This window comes from Eleutherodactylus coqui, chromosome 8, assembly GCF_035609145.1.
Source record: "Eleutherodactylus coqui strain aEleCoq1 chromosome 8, aEleCoq1.hap1, whole genome shotgun sequence".
NCBI lineage: Eukaryota > Metazoa > Chordata > Amphibia > Anura > Eleutherodactylidae > Eleutherodactylus > Eleutherodactylus coqui.
The window spans coordinates 96782805-96803632 of record NC_089844.1 but is presented as its reverse complement, the minus strand read 5'-3'; the positions used below and the strand labels follow the sequence as shown (position 1 = coordinate 96803632).

The following is a 20828-nucleotide window of genomic DNA, read 5'->3' as shown; positions in this document are numbered from 1 at the left end:
TCTGTAAAAAATTATACTTTATAAAAGAAACATTAAGACAGAATAAATTATCGGTTACGAAAATATTTGATGAGTTGCAATAAAAGAGTATAAAATGCGAGACGAGCACTTAATAACATGCATAATGTGGACTCTAAAACTGGGCTTGGACTGAGTTCATTTCCCTTCCTCCCCATTTGAAGTTCCTTTCAAGTATACAGAGTGATCATGATTATTCTCGAGGTGTTCAGAAGTATCTAGCAAAAATACTCTGGGTCAGAACTTAATAAAAGCTGGTGTGTATACTCAGTGGGGAATGGAGTTTAGATTTCTTGAAGGAAAAAAAAAAACTTTTCCAAATGTTGTCACCAGGGGAATATTTGGCACTGTGCACAAATGGTATGGTGTATATAATGCAGCCAATGAATAAGCATAAAGTAGTAATAGGCACTAATTGAGATTAGTAATTTATTAGCTTCATTTGCAAGCAGATGAGCTTCTGGGAGCTGCTGCAGAACTCAACAGGAGGTCTGAGCTCTGTAATTAGCTCCATTGTTCAGCCACAGGCTCCCCGTGGAGAATTCACTACCATGGACATCAGACACAGCTTGTAGTCTTGCTTATCAGTTGTTCTGCTGCTGGGGCTGAGAACTAAGAACAGCTGTAACAATGTTATCAGCTGTGATCAGCTCTGCAAGGGCAGAACACAGTGTGCAGTCCTGCTTATCAGCTGTTCTGCTGAACAATGGTTTTCAAGCAGAACTGAAAAAAGGCGTTTGGCCGAACAGTGAAAGATGGGCACATTTAGACACAACGATTATCGCTCAAAAGACGGCTTTTGAGCTAATATAGAGCAATAATCGTTGTGTCTAAATGGGCCTTAAGGCTAGAGCTAGGACCCAGTTAGTAGGACACAGGCTACATGGATACTGGGATGTGGACTTACTCTAGGCCATAAACATGAAGCATAAAATAAAAGCAGCAAAGTTTTATTTTGCAGTCACTATGGAATGGTAAGTAATGGATGCCTTTGTTCCAGTATTTCAATTCTAAAGGCTAAAATATCTGATGTCACTGTCTTGGGTTTCTATCTGCTGCATGGGCTTTTTCTATATATTTCACTGTCTTAATAAAAGTAGAAATGATATTATTTCATATGCTGATAAACATTGATAGCAACACCAGGGAACGAATTTCTACTGTTCAGGCCTTTTAAAGTTGATCTGTTACCTGAATATGCTGCCAAATTTAAAGGCAGCATAATATGGGGACAAGTCCGCAGTACTATTAGCTCAAACAAACAAAAATTGTTGTGCTGTCTGCCATACAGCATCTACCGAACCATGCAGCAGAGTCCTAGTTATGAGTCTGCTACAATCATGAAGAAAGTGCTTCCTCACCACCCTCCAACGCCCTTACCAATGACTGATGGCTGCTACGTATCTGCATGTAGTAGCCATCAGTAACTTGAGGAGGGCCAGTAGCATAGCTATAGGGGTTGCAGCTGTCACAATTGCAACTGGGCCTTTAAGCTAGGGGGGTCTTTGGGCCTCCCCTTGCCACACTATACTTCATAGCTGGTTGTCTGCAAATGAAGTAACTTTACACACAGCCTTTGTTAAAATGTCCTAACATTTTGTACCTATAGCTCCTATAGCAGACCTGTAATAACAGACTACAGACAAACCTCTTGTCTGTAGTAAGTTAATCTGTTAGATTTCCTGGGCAAAACATACTTTAAAAGCAAAGGTATTTAAGTGCCCCATGCCACATGTAAATTACCACTGAGCGGTCTGATGGGCAGGCCAGACTGTCTCTGATGGGCTGGCTGGACTGTCTCTGCAGGACTGTGTACCTTCCCTAATGTCACCTTTATTCGCTACTTTGATGTGGAGAAGTCTTCAACACAGAGATCAAACTCTGGCGCATTCGCAGTTCACTTCTCTCTCTTGTACGCAGATTCAGTAGACTCAACTGAGCATCTGCCAGTCCCAGTGCATGCATGAGAGTTTGATCACACTGATGACTGATGATGTGGAGGATGTCTCCATGTCACAATAGCAGAGAGGGGCAACATTAGGGGAGATACGCAGGCTTGCAGAGATGTTCTAGCTAGCCCACCAGAGATAGTCCAGCCCACCCATTGGGCTGCTCAGCAGTAATTTACATGCTGCATCTTTAAGATATGTTTTGCCCAGCAAGTCTAACAGAATAACCTTATAATTGTTTACCAGTGTAGAGGGTTTAAGAGGACTAAAATTGATGAGAAGTATCATTTAAAGTGATCATAAACAATAGACAGAAATAGGTCACAGATGCAGTCAAACACATCTTAGTTCATAATGGTTGTCATAGCCCTTCAATCTGCTATACATGTGTAGCGGGGGTGCTGTTTATAAGTAAAGCAAGCCTGGAAAATCTTTAGACATTCACTTTTTTTGCATTTTGTTATGTTGTTGCTTTGTGCATTTAAGAAATTTAGCTCTGGGGGCTTCCATTTCTTTTGATCATCTTTGAGATGTTTCTACACCTTGACTGGAGTCCACCAGTGGTAAATTCAGTTGATTGGACCTCATTTTAAAAGACACACCTTTGTCTGTATAAGGTTTCACAGCTCACAATGCGTATCAGAGCCAAAACCAAGGCATGAGGAGGACAGAACTACCTGTAGAGATCAGAGACAGGGTTGTGTGAATACAAAAGCATTTCTGCTGCACTAAAAGTTCCCAAGAGCACAGCAGCCTCCATAATTCTTAAATGGAAGTAGTTTGGAACAGCTAGGACTCTTCCTCGGGCGGACCCACCAAACTAAGGAATCAGGGAAGAAGGGCCTTGTCAAAAAAGGCGAACAAGAACCCAATAGTCATTTTGGATGACCTCCAAAGATCCTGTGTACAGATGGCAGAAACCTCAAGAAGGTCAACGTCATTGCAGCACTCCACCAAAAGAAGCCTCTCCTCAAAAAAGAAAACACATAAAAGAATGTCTGGACATTGCCAAAAAGCACCTAAAGGACTCTCAGACTGTGAGAAACAAGATTCTCTGGTCTGATGAAACCAAGATTGAACTTTGTGGTCTCAATTCTAAGTATTATGTCTGGAGGAAACCAGACACTACTCATCACCTGCCCAATACCATCCCTACAATGAAGTATGGTAGGGGCAGTATTATGCTGTGGGAGTGTTTTTCAGTGGCTGGGACAGGGAGACTGGTCAGGGTTGATGGAAAGCTGAATGGAGCAAAGTACAAAGATATGTTTAATAAAAACCTGATCCAGAGTGCAAGGAACCTCAGACTGTGCAGAAGGTTCACCTTCTAACAGGACAATGACCCTAAGCACCCAGCCAAGACAACACAGGACTGGCTAGGGACAACTCTGCGAATGTCCTTCAGTGGCCCAGCCAGAACCCTGACTTCAACCCAATCAAACATCTCTCAAAAGACCTTAAAATGACTGTCCACAGTTGGCCCCCATCCAACCTGACAAAGCTTAAAATGATGTACAGAGAAAAGTGGCAAAATATCTCCAAATCTAGTTGTGCAAACCTTGTGGCATCATACTAACAAGACTGGAAGCTGTGATCACTGCCAAAGGTGCTTCAACAAAGTTCTGAGTACAAGGTCGGAATTCTTATGTCAATGCAAAATGTTAGTTTTTATTTATTTAAAAATGTACAAAGCTTTCTAACATTCTGTTCTTACTTTGTCATTATGGGTATTGAGTGTAGAATGATGTGGAAAAACTTGAAATATGTTTTTCATTTGCACAGGGCCACAACATAACAAAATGAAAAAAAAGTGAAAGCGTCTGAAGGCTTTCCAGATTTATTGTATATTGTGATATAGGTAACCCTGTGTCTTCAAGTGGGGGAGGGAATGAGGGGAGGGGGGAATGACTCTCTGTCTCTGGGAGGGAATAGGGAGGAGTTAGTTTAGGCAGCTATGCTGAATTATCCAGAGCTAAGGATACTCCCCGGAGCAGCTTAGGCGCAGCCCTTTGGGCAATTGGCTCCTGATTCAGCTCAGGTTGATAACTTTTGTTAGAAGCAAGTTGGATTCCAAAACAGAAGATGCTTTCTCCTCACTCCATTTCCTGCACCACATTGGTTCACATATGGACAATATAAGCAGTCTCTGCCATTAGACATCCAGCCCAGAAGCGGGCATAAGGAGGTACATAAATGCCAAGCTCCTGCAAAGCAGGACTAGTAAAGATGCTTTTCTCTTCTCACCCAGCAGGAACATGACAACTGGGGTGTACTATATACAAAATTTATATGAATCCACAAGAAGGAACGGTTTCCTTCACTTGTTTGTTTAACCCATATATTAAAAATTACTGAGCATCTCTATGGCTTCTCAGTAGTATACTTCATATAGTTAGCGCTTGTGGACACCCACTTTGTCATGGGCACAGTTTGCCGCAAAATTACAGTCCGATCTGGTGTGACCTGATCTCGGCCACAATGGCCTACTATGACCTCCACCCACCTATGTGGACCAGAAACTTCTGGTCACACTGAAGGCCTGGCTTCATCCTAGGCCCGTGCCTCACCTCCGGATTCCGGGGTTACTCCTTTGCCTGGCTCTGACCATGATTTTACATGTTTTCTAATACACTAGACTAGGTGATGGATGAAATATCTTTCCGAGAACATTCTTTCAAACAAAGATGGTTGTGGATGAAAGACCTTTTGTCCGACTATCACGTGAAAATTTCAAACATAGCTAACTTCTTTCTAGATGATGATTTTTTGTCATCTGTTGGCTGACAATCATTCATTGTTAAATTTCACCCGACAAATGATCGTCTTGGTTGAAATTGTCCATTTTTATCAACTTATCATATTAGTCTAATATGTATGGGCACATTTAGTTCAAATTAAGCACAAATCTCTCCTCACAAGTTGGATAGATTATTTTGGTAGCAACTGAGCAGTCAACACTATCTTCTGCTTTTCTATGTAAAAAGTAAGTATCCTGTTCATTAACCCTTTCCTATCCAATTTGTATTCTGGTTTTCCTAGGGGGGCTTACTCTTTTTCTGCCATTATACAACGGCGCTATATGCTGGCTAAAGCCAGTACTGCAGGAGGCGACACGTTGGATAGGCTCCGACAGCAGAGAGGCTGGCAATATACAGTAAGAGAATCCCGATGGACGTCTTCCAACATCGGAGCTGTACAGCCTTAAATCATAATGTCTTCACAGGTCAGACATATGTCTAATGTGTGCAGTCATTGAAGAGTACACTATCCTTCCAGCATTATTATCAAACTATCAGTTCATGCTATAGAGATTGAGCTTTTATTTAGCTATTTACTCCCTCTGAACCTGGTATACAAGGAGGAGTTCAAGAGGTTTTAAGAGTAAAGAAAAAATGGGCAGAGGGCAGACAAGTGTGTAAAACAAAGAAAAAAAACATGCCTTAAGCTGAGTTTACACTGAACCCTTATAGTTCAGAAAATCGTTTAAACAAGTAAACCTGAATGATAATCATTCAGTTTAAATGCAGGCAATGACTGAACAATGATTGAGAACTTGTTGTTCAATTTCAGCTGGCATAAAAATCAGCGTCGGCTCGTTCACTCGTCGGGCAGTTTAAACACTGATCGTTCAGTGCTTCACATAGAAACACCGAACAGTAAGTGAACGAGAACCTCACGATTCTCAATGAAAATCGTGTAGTCCAAACAGGCGGCTGAAATGAGTGAGAGCTGGTGATGATGTCGCCAGCTCATTTGCTCGGGAAAACGGTAGTCTGGTGCAGGATTTGTGTGTTTTTCTGTCTTCTGGCCTGGTAAGAGTGGTGTTAGGTGAGACATGCTTGGCCGTACCTGTGGGTATTTGTTTAGTCTGTTTAGCCTGGTCTTGTGTTCAGCTCTAAACTGATTAATCTCAGTTTCTCCCCGGCTTTGGGTGAAGTCAGTGCTGGGAGCTGGCAGGTCCAGTTAACCTGTTTCTTCCAAAGCTAAGTATAGTAGTTTATCTTTTCATATTGTTTGTTGGTCTTCTTTTGTCAAACGTAGGGTCAGCTAATGGCCGGGGTACGTGGCCAGGTTCGTCCTTCTCAGGGCATGTTACCTGCATTTAGGCAGGTCCCTTCCCAATGTTATTTTGGGACAGTGTTTTCTGTATTGCGGTTGTTTGTATTGTTTGATACTGTTTGGTGTGCTTCTGTGTGAGATCTGCAGGTTACGGATCCAGCATGTCCTGGGTGGATGTGACAACAAGTATGTATTTTGCAGTGGCACTATTAATGTACCATATTACGTACTGAAAAGCTTTTACAAATTTCTAAGTGTGGTGAAATGGAAAAAAAAAAGTTGCTTTTGCGGCATACATACTGCAAAAAAAGACATGTTAACTTTAGTCTATGGCTCAGTACGATTACGGCGATACCAAATTCAAATGGCTCTAGTGGGCCATTTAGATGCTGGTGTCATAACAGCAGCATCTAAATAGTTAATTGCTGTGACAGCCAACACAAGATGCTAAGCTCGCTCCAGACAAACCCCACACACATCCAATATACATGTATTTCACATGTCTCCAAGGTCACGTGACATGATTGCTGCAGCCATTCACATGAGCAATGAATGCACATGACCACTGAAGGAGTTTCTGAGACTTGAGCAGTGGGGACCTTGCCAGCAGGACATTTAAAAAGCGAGTGATGTTTTTTTCCCTTGTTTTTCACACTTATCTGCGCTCTGGACATTTCTTTTCAAACTCACAAACCCCTTTAATAGCAAAAATATCTAAAGCAGAAATATTTCTGCTGTTAAAGGCAGAGGAGAGTGCCACAAGAAGGGATAGAGCAGCAATTAATAGCTATTTACTATTCCCCTCTCCATGCTCTGTGCTCTAGTCCCCATCGCAAGCAAGTCAAGCAATCATGTTTCCTGTGCAATCAACTTAGAAATGATTAAAGCCAGCCATACTGCAAAGATTTTAGGTGGCCCAAAAGTTTAGACCATATTCTGATAACTGTAAGCCCCTTTTACTGATAACTATAAGTATGACAGCTCCAGTTTCTGACGCCCCAATTCATTCTTTCAAGATGGCCTCAATGATTCTTAGACTACTTGATGCACACTGAGCACTAGTGGCAGAGGCGTAACTTGAAGCTCCTGGGCCCCAATGTAAAACCTATAATAGGGCCCCCAATTGTAATGCTTTATTTATAGTACTGGGCTCCTTATATGGAGAAGAGAGGCCTTATGGGCCCCCAAAGGCTTCTGGGACGGGTGCAACCGCATCCCCTGCATCCCTTTTAGTTACGCCCCTGACCAGTGGTGTATCTGTATTCTAAGGCATTACACACTGCTCTGATTGGACAGCACTGCTCACATAAGCAGTGCTGACCAATCCAAAAACAGCATGCAGGGTCTGACTACTGATGCACACTGTGCATAGAGTAATGACAGAAACAACCAAGGCCATCTTAGAAGAATAAAGAGAGGCCCCGGGAAGAGACAGATCAGTGACAGAATAAGGAGAAATGAGGGCACTAAGTAATAGAATTCCACCCTCTTGTCGCTGATCAAAGTTTGTACCGGGCAGCAAAGGGTCGCATTAAGGCTTCATGTCCACGGACACGCACAGATTCCGCATGGGGAATCCAGCACAGAATCCACCCGTGCCTGGCGATCTTGCATACTTTTCTATGTCTCTTTTCTGTACTGCGGATGCAGTACCGGCGGACATGCGCAGTACAGTTTGTTTTTTTCCTAAACTCCTTATTTCCCAGAGAATCTGCGGTCCGTCCGCAATGTCAACTGCGGACAGGACGTGGATTGGACAGCTTGCATTGATTTCAATGGAAGTTGTCTGTGCAGGAACCGCAGTAAAATGGAGCATGCTGCGATTTGTCATCCATGAGTGGAAATATCATTTTTCCACGAGTATCGTATTTCCATAGCATGCTAGCTTCCCTTATTGATGCCGAATCTGGAGCGGGACGCCCGTGTGCATGAGGGCTAAGGCAGATATCGATGGAAAGGTTAATCTGTTATGTTGGACTTTTGTCAGTATATGTGTAGCAATACTTTGAAAGTCATTCATGCCAAGTCACAGATCAAGGCACAGATTAATCAGCAATGGTCTTAATTTATGGCACTATAGCCCAAAGTCATGCCAACTGTGAAGAACATGTAATTAAATAAATGGGCTTCTGAAATCACTGGTGTTAAGAGGTCCTGTCTGCTTTCCTGACATGTCTAATTTAAGAAATATGTGTATTTCCCGTAATATAACAATCGTCTGATCCTCTGTGAGAATTCTTGCAGTGGGATCCAACCCGCGTCCCTGCAGCTCTCACCTGCTCCCGCGGCTCCAGCTCTGTGATGTGCCGGCTGCATGCACAGAACAGAGCCAGCCCGTCACCACTGACATTTCTGTGCAGGCCTCTGCGAGACCCGCACAGAAATAGAACATGCCGCAATTTGCTTTCCGCGTGTATTTTCACGTGGACAAATCGCGGCCATCTGCATAGGATTGCGTTTTGTAATGCAGACGGGCACGGGCGGAAATTCTGCGGGAAATCCTGGCGTGGAATTTCCGCCCATGTGCAGGGGGCCTTTCTTAGAATGTGTTTTCCTGTTTCTCTGTTATTCCTCATAGAAATTTACAAATACGAGTCGTATATTAACAACTAAGTGTTACCATTCCCCTTTTGTGTTTTTACAAACTGATATTGTCAGCAAAGATTTGATAGTTTCAACTGATAACACCCAGCTGTCAAATTATTTATACATTTATTTACTAAAACAGACATGTCAGGATAGACTACAGGTCCTCTTTAAGGCCTCATGTCCACGGGCAAATTATGAATTAAAATCTGCAGCGTTTTTCCTGCACGCGGATCCGCGGCCCATAGGGATGCATTAGACACCCGCAGGTAGTTAAATACCTGCGGATGTCATTTTTCCCTGCGGGCGCGGGTCCCATGTGCAGGAAAAAATCCGGAAATGCTCCATTTTGGTGCGGGTCTCCCGCAGGCTTCTGTTGAAGCCTATGGAAGCCGTCTGGATCCGCGGGAGACCCGCACCAGAATTTAACTCACCTGCTCCAGACGGTACGGGTCTTCCCTTCTTCGCGGCCGGATCTTCTTTCTTCGGGCCGGTGGATGTGCCGAGCACATCCGCCGGGCCGAAGAAAGAAGATCCGTCCGCAACGGAGAGAAGATCAGGCTGCGAAGAAGGGAAGATCCGGAGCTCGCAGAGAGGTGAGTAATTCTTATTTTCAGCTCTCATGTCCGCGGGGCAGGAGGGACCCGCTACGGATTCTCCATGGAGAATCCGTAGCGGGCCTGATTTTCCCCGTGGACATGAGGCCTAAGTCTTTTCTGTAAAATCAACATCCTAGATTCTCAATCTATATCATCCAACAATGTTGAGAATGTATGCTGCATACATTCTATACAATGTATACGTTCTTATCCAACAAATCTAGCATACTACTATAATGGTGAATTTAAATAAAAATATTTGGAGAATCTCAGTGCCACATTGTTTGCAGTGTCAGAAAGGAGGCAGATCAAATAATGTGATCTGTAGTACTACAGTATGGACAGCAGGTACTGTACACTACTTCATAATACAACATTTACAGAATATTTTATTATGCAAAGTCATTTACTATCAACCAGCCGTAAAATACTCTTCCTTGTACCTACAGAACAGACGTGGGTATAAAGACATTACTGTGCAGTTTATGTAATTACATGCCACTCTAAAGCAGCCTGAACGAACCTTTCAGTGTTGAACTACATGCAATGTATAGTAACTGGCTTCCTATATACTCTTTGATGTCAATTAGAATTTCCCGGATCCCTGACACTAAGCAACACTCGCATCTTTTATCTCATCTAGATCTTCAAGTTTCTTTTTTTGTCCCAAAAGTTTCAATAATCATATCTACTTTCATTTTACTACCCTCCTGGTAAAGCCTTAGTTGTATGTCTTTACTGTTTGTTCCTCCATGCTACCATTACTACACAACAGACTGTTACACCTTTACGGAGTATACTTGCACACAGACATGTACTACAATATACTTTACAAATGACAACATTCAGAGAATCTTCATCATGCCTCTATCCAAGTCTCATCTGTAGTCCACATACTTCCAATGGGTTATAGTAAGTCCTTAAACTAGAAAATGTCTTAATAGTTGTATCTTCCTTTACTGTGTCCAGCTGTCGTTCTGGCTGTTGAGTCTAAAGAACCAGTTTGTATCCAGTAATATACTCAATCCTGACATTTTACAATAAACAGGATTAGAAGAAGAGCAACCAAACCAAATTAAATGTGACAAAGTTTCTAAAGGAAACAAATTCCCTATACAAAGTTTAGTAGGCAGACTTATTCATTAACGTAACAACAAAATGACACAAACCCTTCGGTCCTTCGTCTTTTCTAACAGTAGGCTCTTTCTTTGGGTCATATATACTGCAATCAGTTCCGGCCCATGTGGAACTGCATATACATGTGGCTTCATTGCTGCAAACCTAAAAAGAAAATCATAGTGTTAAGGCAATGATGGTCACACAGATAAACAAAAAGAAAGAAATATCAAACATACCATCAGTTAAATGGATCTACTAGGGTCATTTATGATTACAGGGCCATTACGTTTTCACTCTGGTTCTGCAAATGTATATTTCCAAGGTTTTCTCTACACTACAGAAACTTAACACAGCTTTAAAAAATGGCTGCATGTTCCTGGGCTGTACAGAAGAAGATGCCATAATGTCCGCCCGGCGCTGTTCAGTTCTGTCCACGGACAGAACCATTCAGCCATGGGAATTCCCTCGAACGGAGCAGGAAAACAGAATCCCCAGCGCAGGTGTGAAAGCACTATAATACTGATAGATCTCTGCTCTATTCAGGTAACTAGATTTGCTTTCTGGTCCAAAGCTGTTAAAACAGATAGAAGTTTCTCTCAGTATTCGGGCTTAAGCAGACGAACGTGTTTGCACACGTTTTTGCGTGCGTGAGATTCATGCCCGCAAAATGTGATGAAGCGAACTCATTGATTTCATCCATCTGTTTAAGTCCTTAAACTGATTCAGAGTGTTTTTCCAAAGGAAAAGCTGCAAAAAAACGCAACAATACTTTATTTGTGGATTATGGTGCAGTTTTTATGCTATTCTTTAACCCTTTCCAATCCACTGTCTGACGTCTGAAGACATTCTGATTGAAGGCTGTTAAGCTTCCAATGTTGGAAGATGTCTGGCAGGGTATTCTTACTGTATATGACTGGCCGCTCTGTTGTCGGGGGCCTCTCCAGCATGTCACCTCTAGCCAGCAGATGGCGCCATTGTATAATGTCGGAAAGAGAAAAACCCCTAGGAAACCCTGAATCCAAAATTGGATTGCAAAGGGTTAATCTCTATGAGAAAATCTGCTGCAGATATGTGCACTTTCAGCAACATAAATAGACATGCAGCAGATTTGTAAACCACAGCGTCTTTCAAATGTCATGTTTTTCCACAGCAGGAAAAATCCACAACGGGTGAAGGAGATTAGTACAATCTCATTCACTTGCATTGTACTGTTAAAGCTGCAGAATGGCTGCAGTGCTTCTGCTAGCAGTAATCCTGCAGCGTTCACTGTCTGTGTGAAGGTAGCCTTAAGATAGCTACTTCTTCTTCCAGAAATGGGAAGGGAGTAGAGATCTGGAGCCCAAAAACATGTGTTTATGAAAGCAAAACTATTTAACCACGGCACATGGTGGTTCAGCAGCGCAGACAGGTGTTTATAGCAACACTTTCAAGATACTTTGCGAAGCTTGAATGGCAGGACTGCGGACTTAGGGCTCTTTCACACGGGCGTTGTTTTGACACAGAGTAATGCCTCGTATCCAAGGGCGGATCGGATTCTGCGGGCGAGAGCACGCAGCAAGATCCCACCCTGCCAGCGGCAAGAGGATATCCCTTATCCATCCGGGGATCATCTGCATGGCTGTGCAGGTCTTCTATCTTTTCCACCGTGGATGTGGGCAGGCATGTCGGCCGGTGCACCGCCGCACATGTACAGTGGAGTTTATTTTTTTAAAACTCCTGCTTTCCCTCGAATCCGTGGCCCATCTCCAGTGTCAGCTGCAGGCGGGCCACAAATCAGATGGCTTCCATTGACTTCATTGGAAGCCGACCGTGCGGGATCTGCACTAAAGTGGAGCATGCTGCGATTTGTTTTCCAGACCAAAAGGTCTGCAAATCAAATCTGTATGCATAAATTCAGCTGAGGGCACCCATGATTGTCTATAGGAAGCTTGAACTGCGGATTCCACAATTTCATTCTGCTCGTGGACATTAAGCCTAAGTGCGTCGAAAAATCGCATCTAAAAAGGAACCCAGGGGTTCTTTCAGACAAACAATTTTTTTGACGCGCCTATAAAATTGCATACCAAAAGATAGTACATAGGCACAATTTTTTGATGGCACATCGCCGGCAGCTCCATAGTCTGCTTTGTGAGTCTATGGAGCAGGCTGGCAAATGGGGGGGAAGGGAGTTTAGCAGTGCTGAACACTAGAACACTGAAGGGAATCCCCGCAGTTGCCAGAACAATGAAGGGACTCCCTTCATTGTTCTGGCGCCAGAGGGATTTCAGGGCTGCAGTGTAAGTGCACTGCAAGATGCCACAGCCAGCTAGGTATCATCACTAACAATAGCTGTGACTTGGTCACGGCTATTCTTCACTTACGCGATGTAAAGCCCTGTTTTAGTGCGGCTATTGGAGTGTTAACCTGATGCCAGTGTGAAAGAGCCCTCAGTCTATAAAATAATAATCATCCCTGTTAACAAACTGTATTATTATATTAGTCTTACCCCATGCCCAGAGCAGACTTTCCCATTGGAACCCATTGGACAACTGCTAATGTTCAGTGATGCAATAGGTAGGCACTTCCTGTCTAAGCACATCATTGATGGGCCACATGGTGTTCCATCCTCCACATATCCCATGTCAGTCTCATCATCCAAAAGTATATGAGCACCACTGTATAATACAGAATGGTTACAAACATTATTTATCTTCTTTTTCAAAAATGCTTCCATAGAAATACAGTCCTGACATTGTTCCCTAAATACATACAAACCAATAGTGGAAAAAACACAATGTAAACTTCATGATCACACTTATTCTATTTGATTAACTAACTTGGGATAATGCTGAAGGCTAATGTTAAACCAAGATAAATAATATGTTTGGACAAATGTATCTCTTTATATATATATATCATTATCTTTATAATATAATGCAAGTCTAACTACAAATTACTACTTTAGAAACTAGCAGGTAAACAATGACAATGGAAGTTGCCAAAAGAATCCCAGTGGGTGACGTATGGGAGCCTACCTGCAATCCATCACTCTCCCTTGGTAATTGATATATGTTGGAGGTATGTCGCCAGATAATTTACCAATGCGGGGAATCTTTGATACATTTGCACAGAGTAAGAAACCGCAGAATACATCACTGTAAAACAGAAAATCATTTCATACATTAATATACGTAATAGAGGGAATACCATTTGACCTATTGTACTGAACTATTCGTTGTTGATGTAGTAATAAGGGGACATTTAGAAGTTAGTAGCCCAGAAGACAGTTGTGGGGAGAACAATTCATTCTATAAACTTGATAGAATTAAACATGTGTTGGTAGAAAATTAAAAGCGCAGATCAGGTGCAAAACGAGAATTTTGATCTCCAAGGCTAGGGTTTTAGAAAGCACCTCGACCTCGATCCCTAGAGTTCAGCATGATAGCTACTGGATAGACATGCATTCGTTTAATTACCAACCATTGTGCCTCCCTTCCCCAATACACATTTTACAGATTGAGGCAGCCTGAACCACAGGCAGGTATGTACATTGATGGTATGTATATTTTATTCTGAAACGTGGCATGGTTGGAGTAGTATGAAACTGGTGACCGGATTCCTTTAAGATTATTATTTAAATATACACACCATTTCCTTCCAGCCCTATCCTTTCAACATACGAGTAATTCTCAATACAGGATCAGCTTCCCACCCGACAACATATCTGTAGTAAAGACTAAGGACTCTTGCAGCTCCTCTAATGGCTCCATCCCTCATCATTATTCTTCACCTTTCTTAGTGTGTGTTTTTTTTTTAAAGAGGTTGTCCAGTTGTAAACTACTGATCTATTGATGGCCTATCTTCAGGATAGGTCAGCAGTAGCAGATTGGCAGGGGTCTGTTGCCCGGGGGCCCCTGCCGATCAATTGTTTTCTGGAGCCAGTGTGCTTGTGCACTGAGATGAATTCTGCAGAAAGCAAACAGCTCCGTTCTTACTGTAGTGGTTAAGCTGGGTATTTCAGGCAAAGTTCCTATTCATTTTGAATGGAGACTTGGCCTGCAATACAAAGCCTGGCCACTGCAGTAAGAATGGAGCTGCCTGCTTCCTTTCTGCAGATATCAGCTCAGTACACAAGTGGACCACCTTGGTGAACAGATGATTGTTAGGGATCCTAGGCAACAGGCACTGAGTATAAGCCAACAACAGTTTACAACAGGGCAATCCCTTTAATCCAAACATTGCGCAGTTCTGCTGCTGAGAGTCCCCAGAAGGCTGTCTATTCCGCCTATCCATCATCCTGCCGGTCTCAAAAAAAAATTGGAATGATACAATAATGTCCACAGATAACATGTTTTTTCAACATTCATTTACTGTATTAACTAGATACAATTTAGTATTTGTATCTTACACAATTAGTTCCTTTAACTTACTGTTTGCTGCACTGAATCCAACTATCTCCATCTTTCCCACAATTTCCTTTCTCAGTGCCTTCTGTATTCAACTTCTCATAGCAATGCTTATCTGAGCCAGCAGCTTCTGTAGTTGTGAAGAAAGATAAATTAGACACCTAGAAATGACACTCTGCCAATACAAGTTTTACATACAGTAATAGTTCTAAAATCGGTGATTTAAACTATAACGTAAGGAAAAAGTTCCCTCCCAGTGTCCTATGCCTAATACCAATTGGCCAATCTTTTGCTGTAATTGGTGTTGCACAAATGATACTGTCAATTTATCAGGAACCACTCACATGACTAGAACCTGGTAATACAAGAAGAAACCCTAATTAAGGCACACTTAAAGGAGTATTCCAGATTTGTACTATTGATGACCTATCCTAAGGAAACAAGGGAAAGTCAAAAGTGTCCAAATGCCTAAAACTTTCAAATTAGTATAAGATGTCCTGGAGGTGTTCAAGAATTTGCAAAACCTAATCCAGAATAGTTGTGTTATCTCTTAATGCCCTCCTATTTCATACCTGAATAATGGATACTTTTTCTGTTTTGTTTTTACCAAATTAGCCAACCATTTACTAGAACATCACTCTTCTAAAACTCTATTTAGCTCTTGTATTTTCTCTACATTTAATGCTTTTTCCATAACCAAATGAATGTACACCGCCTCCAGCCAATCCCATGAGAATTGAGTTAAATCTGCATGATTACAAGTATACCACTATTCAACTTCTCAAAGTTTATTTTGTAGCACAAAGTTAACTCTTCTGTTTCTTTCTTTCATTTAACTGTAGCTGTCAAGTTAATGAAAGCATGTCCAATTTAATAGTAGGGATTACAGATGTTCAGGAATAAAAGGAAGAAAGTACATCAATATACATTTCATCCAACTTCGAATGTTTAATTCAGACAAATGGTAACTCTGAGACGGTATCAGCTGTGTGGGATACTGCTAATGCCTATGTGAGGTTATGGTTTCCCAGGGCAGTGGTGGCTGGAGTAAGGCAGTTCTTCCTCCTCATAGCTTGGTTTTAGCTCTGTTATGCATTGTAAGATGTGAGACCTTATGTAGACAGGATGCATATTTTAACAATTATGTCCACTCATCTGAATTTACTACAGAAAGACTCCAATCAAGGAGTAGAAACATCTCATAGATGATCAAGAGAAATAGAAGGCCCCAGAGCTAAATTTCAAGTCTCAAACCAAAGGGTCTGAATATTTATGTCAAAATGTTAGTTTCTCCTTTTTTTAACGCCTTAGTAACCAAGCCACAATTTGGAAATGTGTCAGGTGTCTGACATGTGTCACTTTAACATAGAATAACTCCATAAAGGTTTTGCATATCCAAGTGATTCTGACATTGTTTTTTTGCCACATATTGTACTTCATTTACCGTAGGTGGTAAAAATAGACCAATAGAATTTGTGTATATTTAATAAAAGCGACAAAATTGGGAAAATGTTGAAAAAAATTGTCTTTTTTCACCTTTTCAACTGCAATATCTTAAATATGTGCAAACATACTGTACAAATTTTTGATAAGATATATATTTCCACCTGTCTACTTTATTCTTGAAAAGGCTGGTTGCACCAGCCAAAATGTTGTTTCTTTATGTGGATTACAATAAAGGAGCATTGTCTGGACAGGAGGATGTAATTATTGCACCCAGTTGCTGCTTCTATACTGTAGATGGATTAACTTGTGATATGGATCCGTGGTCGGGATCGTGCATGGAGCGTGCAGTGTTGTGGTGCTTTCCAAAACAATTGTAGTTTGTAAGTGTGTGGCTGTCTACACATCCTATTATTCTGGAAGCACATTGGAAAAACTTTAGTTTTTTTTAACCATTTAGGAGACGTACAAATTTAACATTGATTATTAACATTTTGAGGAACACTTTGTTTTCCTACACTAAGCCAAGATTGCAAGGGCTCATAGGTATCAGAATGAAGGAAATGACCCCATTTTAAAAACGACACCCCTTAATATATTCACTGAGGGGGGTCATGAGTATTTTGACCCCAGAATTTCTTTTCAGGAGTTAATGCAATTTAAAGGAGAAACAAAAATAAGATTTCATATTTTTGCAAATATGTCCTTTTAAAGAGAGGTTTGTTTTTCTTTACTGCACATGAAATTCAGGATTTGCACCCCAAAATGGATAGCCCTGTTTGTCCTGTGTTCAGAAACAGAGGCCTCAGGTAAGTAATTTCACTTCCCCTCACGGATCGGATCTGTGACGGGAGGTGAAATTTTAATTTTTTTTTACTGTTACGTGATCGCCATTATCCATTGGATAGCAGTGATCACATGACCAGGGACCATGTACTGCAGCCCCCGTGAAATCTCCAGGAGCAGGGAGATTTTAAATTATCCTGGCAATCCATGGCTTTTGCGCATGCATCTGCTATTTTGGCAACAAGCGCAGAAGCCAAAGTAAGGTCCATGGATAAATCCGTGGGGCTTTAGGTACATCATTTCATCTCCCCTCATGGATATGATCCGTGAGGGGAGATGAAACAAACTTTTTTTTCCAGGTTTTTTTTTTTTTTACTTTAGCCATTAGATATTGGCGATCATGTGACCGGGAACTGCATACAGCAGTCCCCGATGATATTTCTCTGCTCTCAGCTACACATGCTAGCCCGCAGCAGAGAGATTTTAAATCTCCCGAGGCGTGAGCCCTTCTGTACACTTGCCTGACATTTATCTCTGCAGCTGATGCGCAGAAGACGGCGCCAGGTCCTGGAAGGACCAGAAGGTTGTGGGACATCGTGGAGGACGGAAATGAGTACTTTCAGCTCCCCTCATGGATCGGATCCATGAGGGGAGCTAAATCTTTAACTTTATTAACACTTTTATGTGATTGCCTTTATCCATTGGATAACGGCAATCACATGACCGGGGTTCACTCACCGCTGCCTCCATGACAGCTCCAGGTTGACGGCTACCTATGTACAAAATCGTGTGTACATAGTAGCGGTAACACCATCACCCGTGTGGAAGCGGCCTTAGTCTAATCGTCCCTAACAGTATAACCAAAATAAAATCACAGATGCAAAGCGGAGTAGAATATTTATTTCAACTTACTTTGTCCCCAAATGTGTTTGCACTGATTGTCTCTTGTTTTGCATTCACCATTGTAACAGCGGCCCTAAAATGGTAATTAAAAAAGTGAATTGTTTAGCTACACTTATATTATCCATATATTTCACAGAAAGAAGCTCATGCGATATTATGGAAGTCTTGAAGAATAGTCAGAAAGTCTGTTAACTAAGGAGTTAAAAATATTCATGAGCCTCACAAGGAAATCCAAAAGTAAATGGAAGCATCTTGTATATAGTGATAGTGGGAATACTTAAAGATCAACTTCAATTAACCTATAGAGTAAAGCTATCACCCAAGATAAGAATTTTGTGTTATAATATTAACCTCTTAAGCCTGGCTTAGATAAAATGATTGTCGCTCAAAAGATGTCTTTTGAGCGATAATCGTTGTCTGCTTTAAGCGCAAGGTGATCACTCAAATGTTGAGCGATCACTTTGCGCTCCGAGCGGGGGATGCAGAAGACAAGCGGGGCTGTTCAAGTGGTTTCCTGTATTTATGTTATTGATTTGTTAATAGTGTGTTTTTAGACAGAGGCACAAGATCTTTCATCGTAGGTCATGGTAAAGTGCTGGGAATGCCAGAATCACATAACCTGGGAGTTCAGACTAGTCTGCTGCAAAAGTGTTTTAGTGCTCCCCTAAAAAAAAACAAAAAAAACTAACTAACTAAACCAAGGCAGCAAAAGACAATATTGAAAATGCTGCCAAACACTGTGTGTGGAAGTTATCAGTCAAGGAAAATTATGAAAATGTTGGTTGATCTGGGGATTATAAGAGAGAAGACAATGTACAGTATAGTTTAAGTAACATAATTACAGGTTTTTGTGAAAACAAACAAAAAAGTTACCTGATTTGAATCACAGGCATATCCATCTTGTTTACGAAGATTAAGAGGACACTACGAATACACAACATGGTATACTTGAACATGCAGTATGTGATACATTAATAGGCTAAAGAAATTGTAGAAGTATCCAGCTCCAGTAGTTATCTATTGCTTCTTCTTTTCTATACGGGGTCTGACAACTTAATGTTCAGAAATCATGATAATCTGGCATGTGACAAAAACAGCCCTATGTCAGTTTAACATAAGTGAACAATGGAACAGAAGAATATCAGGGTACTGGCACAACCTGGCACTCATGTTATCAAGACATGAAGTGTGCCAAGGTAAAACAGAATAGGCTTTATTGTAAGCCAGCGATTAACACTTTTCGAGGTAGAATCTTCTTCATCAGATGGCTGGGCAAAATTATTAGGCAGGAAAGCAGTCATTGATGGTTCCATAGTGTTTTATTAGAGCATACAGTGGGGATTGAAAGTTTGTGAACCCTCCAAAATTTTCCATATTTCTGCTTGTATTTGATCTAAAACTACATTAGATTTTCACACAAGTAATAAAAGTAGATAGAGAGAACCAAATCAAACAAATGAGTCAAAAATGTTAGACCTGTTTTTTTGGTTTTTTTTGAGGAGTATAATCCAATATCACACGTCTGTGAATAACAAAAGTATGTGAACCTTTGCTTTCAGTATCTGGTGTGACCAGCTTGTGCAGCAATAACTGCATCTATAGTTTCCAGTAACTGTTGATTAGTCCTGCACATCCACTTGGAGGAATTTTAGCCCATTCCGTCATATAAAACAGCTTCAACTCTTATGTTGGTGGTTTTCCTGCCATGAACTGCTCACTTCAGGTTCTTCCACAACATTCTATGGGGTTAAGGACAGGACTTTCACTTGTTCATTCCAAAACTTTAACTTTATTCTTCTTTAACCATTCTTTTGTAGAAGGACTTGCGGGCTTCGGGTCGTTGTCTTGCTGCATGACCCATACTTTCTTAAGCGTCAGCTCATAGACAGATGTCTTGACCTTTTTCCTTTAGAATTTGCTGATATAATTCTGGATTCTTTGCTCTATCAATGATGACAAGCCGTCTTGGCCCAGATGCAGCAAAACAGACCCAAACCATGATGCTGCCACAACCATGTTTCACAGATGGTGTGAGGTTTTCATGCTGTAATGCAGAGTTGTTCTTTCTCCAAACATAACTCTTCTCATTTAAACCAAAAAGCTCTCTGCAGACTGCAGAGAACAAACATCCTGGCCACACTACATCCCTTTGGTCACCCTTGACTATGATCTAAAAAAAACACTAAGGGACCATGAATGATTGATTTCCTGCCTAATAATTTTATCCAGCTGTCTGATGAAGAGGTTTCTACCCCGAAAGGCGTTACTAACTAGATTCCAATAAAGTCTATTTGGTTTCCATTTCACCATGGCACTCTTCCTTTCTTGATGCGATTGCCAGGTTACACCAGACCCCTAATATGTTTCTGTTCCACTGTTCACTTTCACAATTTAAGACTGGCAGCACCTAAAAACAGCTATTTTCCAAGCTTCTATTGCTTACTGAACTCAGGTCGGAGTTCCGGGTCCTATCATTTCTGCTCTGCCACTTTTCTTCCTCCTTGTTCAAATTAAGATGAGTATATCTGATAGTGCTGGTGTTGTTGACCCATCAGCTGCAGCAATTGGGTTGAAAACTATTAAATGCTACATAGGTGGTAAGAAAAGATTAATATTAGGTTACCTGGCCTGAGTCTCCAGTGCAGTGCTCTGTGATGTCACATTCATTAACAGCATAACGACAGTCATACTCCCGAGGAAGGAACTGGAAAGATATCATAGAATAGAGTTATCTTAAACAGGTTCTTTATCTAAAGGCCGGTTTAGACGGGACGACTGTCAGGCAAACGATGCTTGACACTTGTCCCGGCATACACTCGCTCCCGTGCTGTTGCATGGGAGCTAGTATCGCTGGCTCACTCACGGAGCTGCCAGCAGCGGGGCGGGGAGGCTGCAAGAGATTTCTCTCCTCGTGCTCCCCTCTCCATTGACTTAACATAGCGGCCGCTCAATACTGAACGGCTGCTGTTTACACTGAACGA

The 20828-nt window shown here is 41.6% G+C and overlaps 1 protein-coding gene across 1 annotated transcript in view; it reads right to left on the bottom strand.

Moving 5' to 3' along the window:
• ADAM23 (ADAM metallopeptidase domain 23) overlaps nucleotides 1-20828 on the bottom strand; it is a 175961-nt gene that overhangs the window by 22238 nt on the left and 132895 nt on the right. The window contains exons 18-24 of the mRNA XM_066577434.1: nucleotides 20471-20551; nucleotides 18721-18771; nucleotides 17857-17920; nucleotides 14740-14845; nucleotides 13345-13464; nucleotides 12816-12984; nucleotides 10381-10492 (exon numbers count right to left, since the gene is read on the bottom strand). Of these exons, the coding sequence (XP_066433531.1) occupies nucleotides 10381-10492; nucleotides 12816-12984; nucleotides 13345-13464; nucleotides 14740-14845; nucleotides 17857-17920; nucleotides 18721-18771; nucleotides 20471-20551 (703 nt within the window). The remainder of the gene's footprint in view (nucleotides 1-10380; nucleotides 10493-12815; nucleotides 12985-13344; nucleotides 13465-14739; nucleotides 14846-17856; nucleotides 17921-18720; nucleotides 18772-20470; nucleotides 20552-20828) is intronic.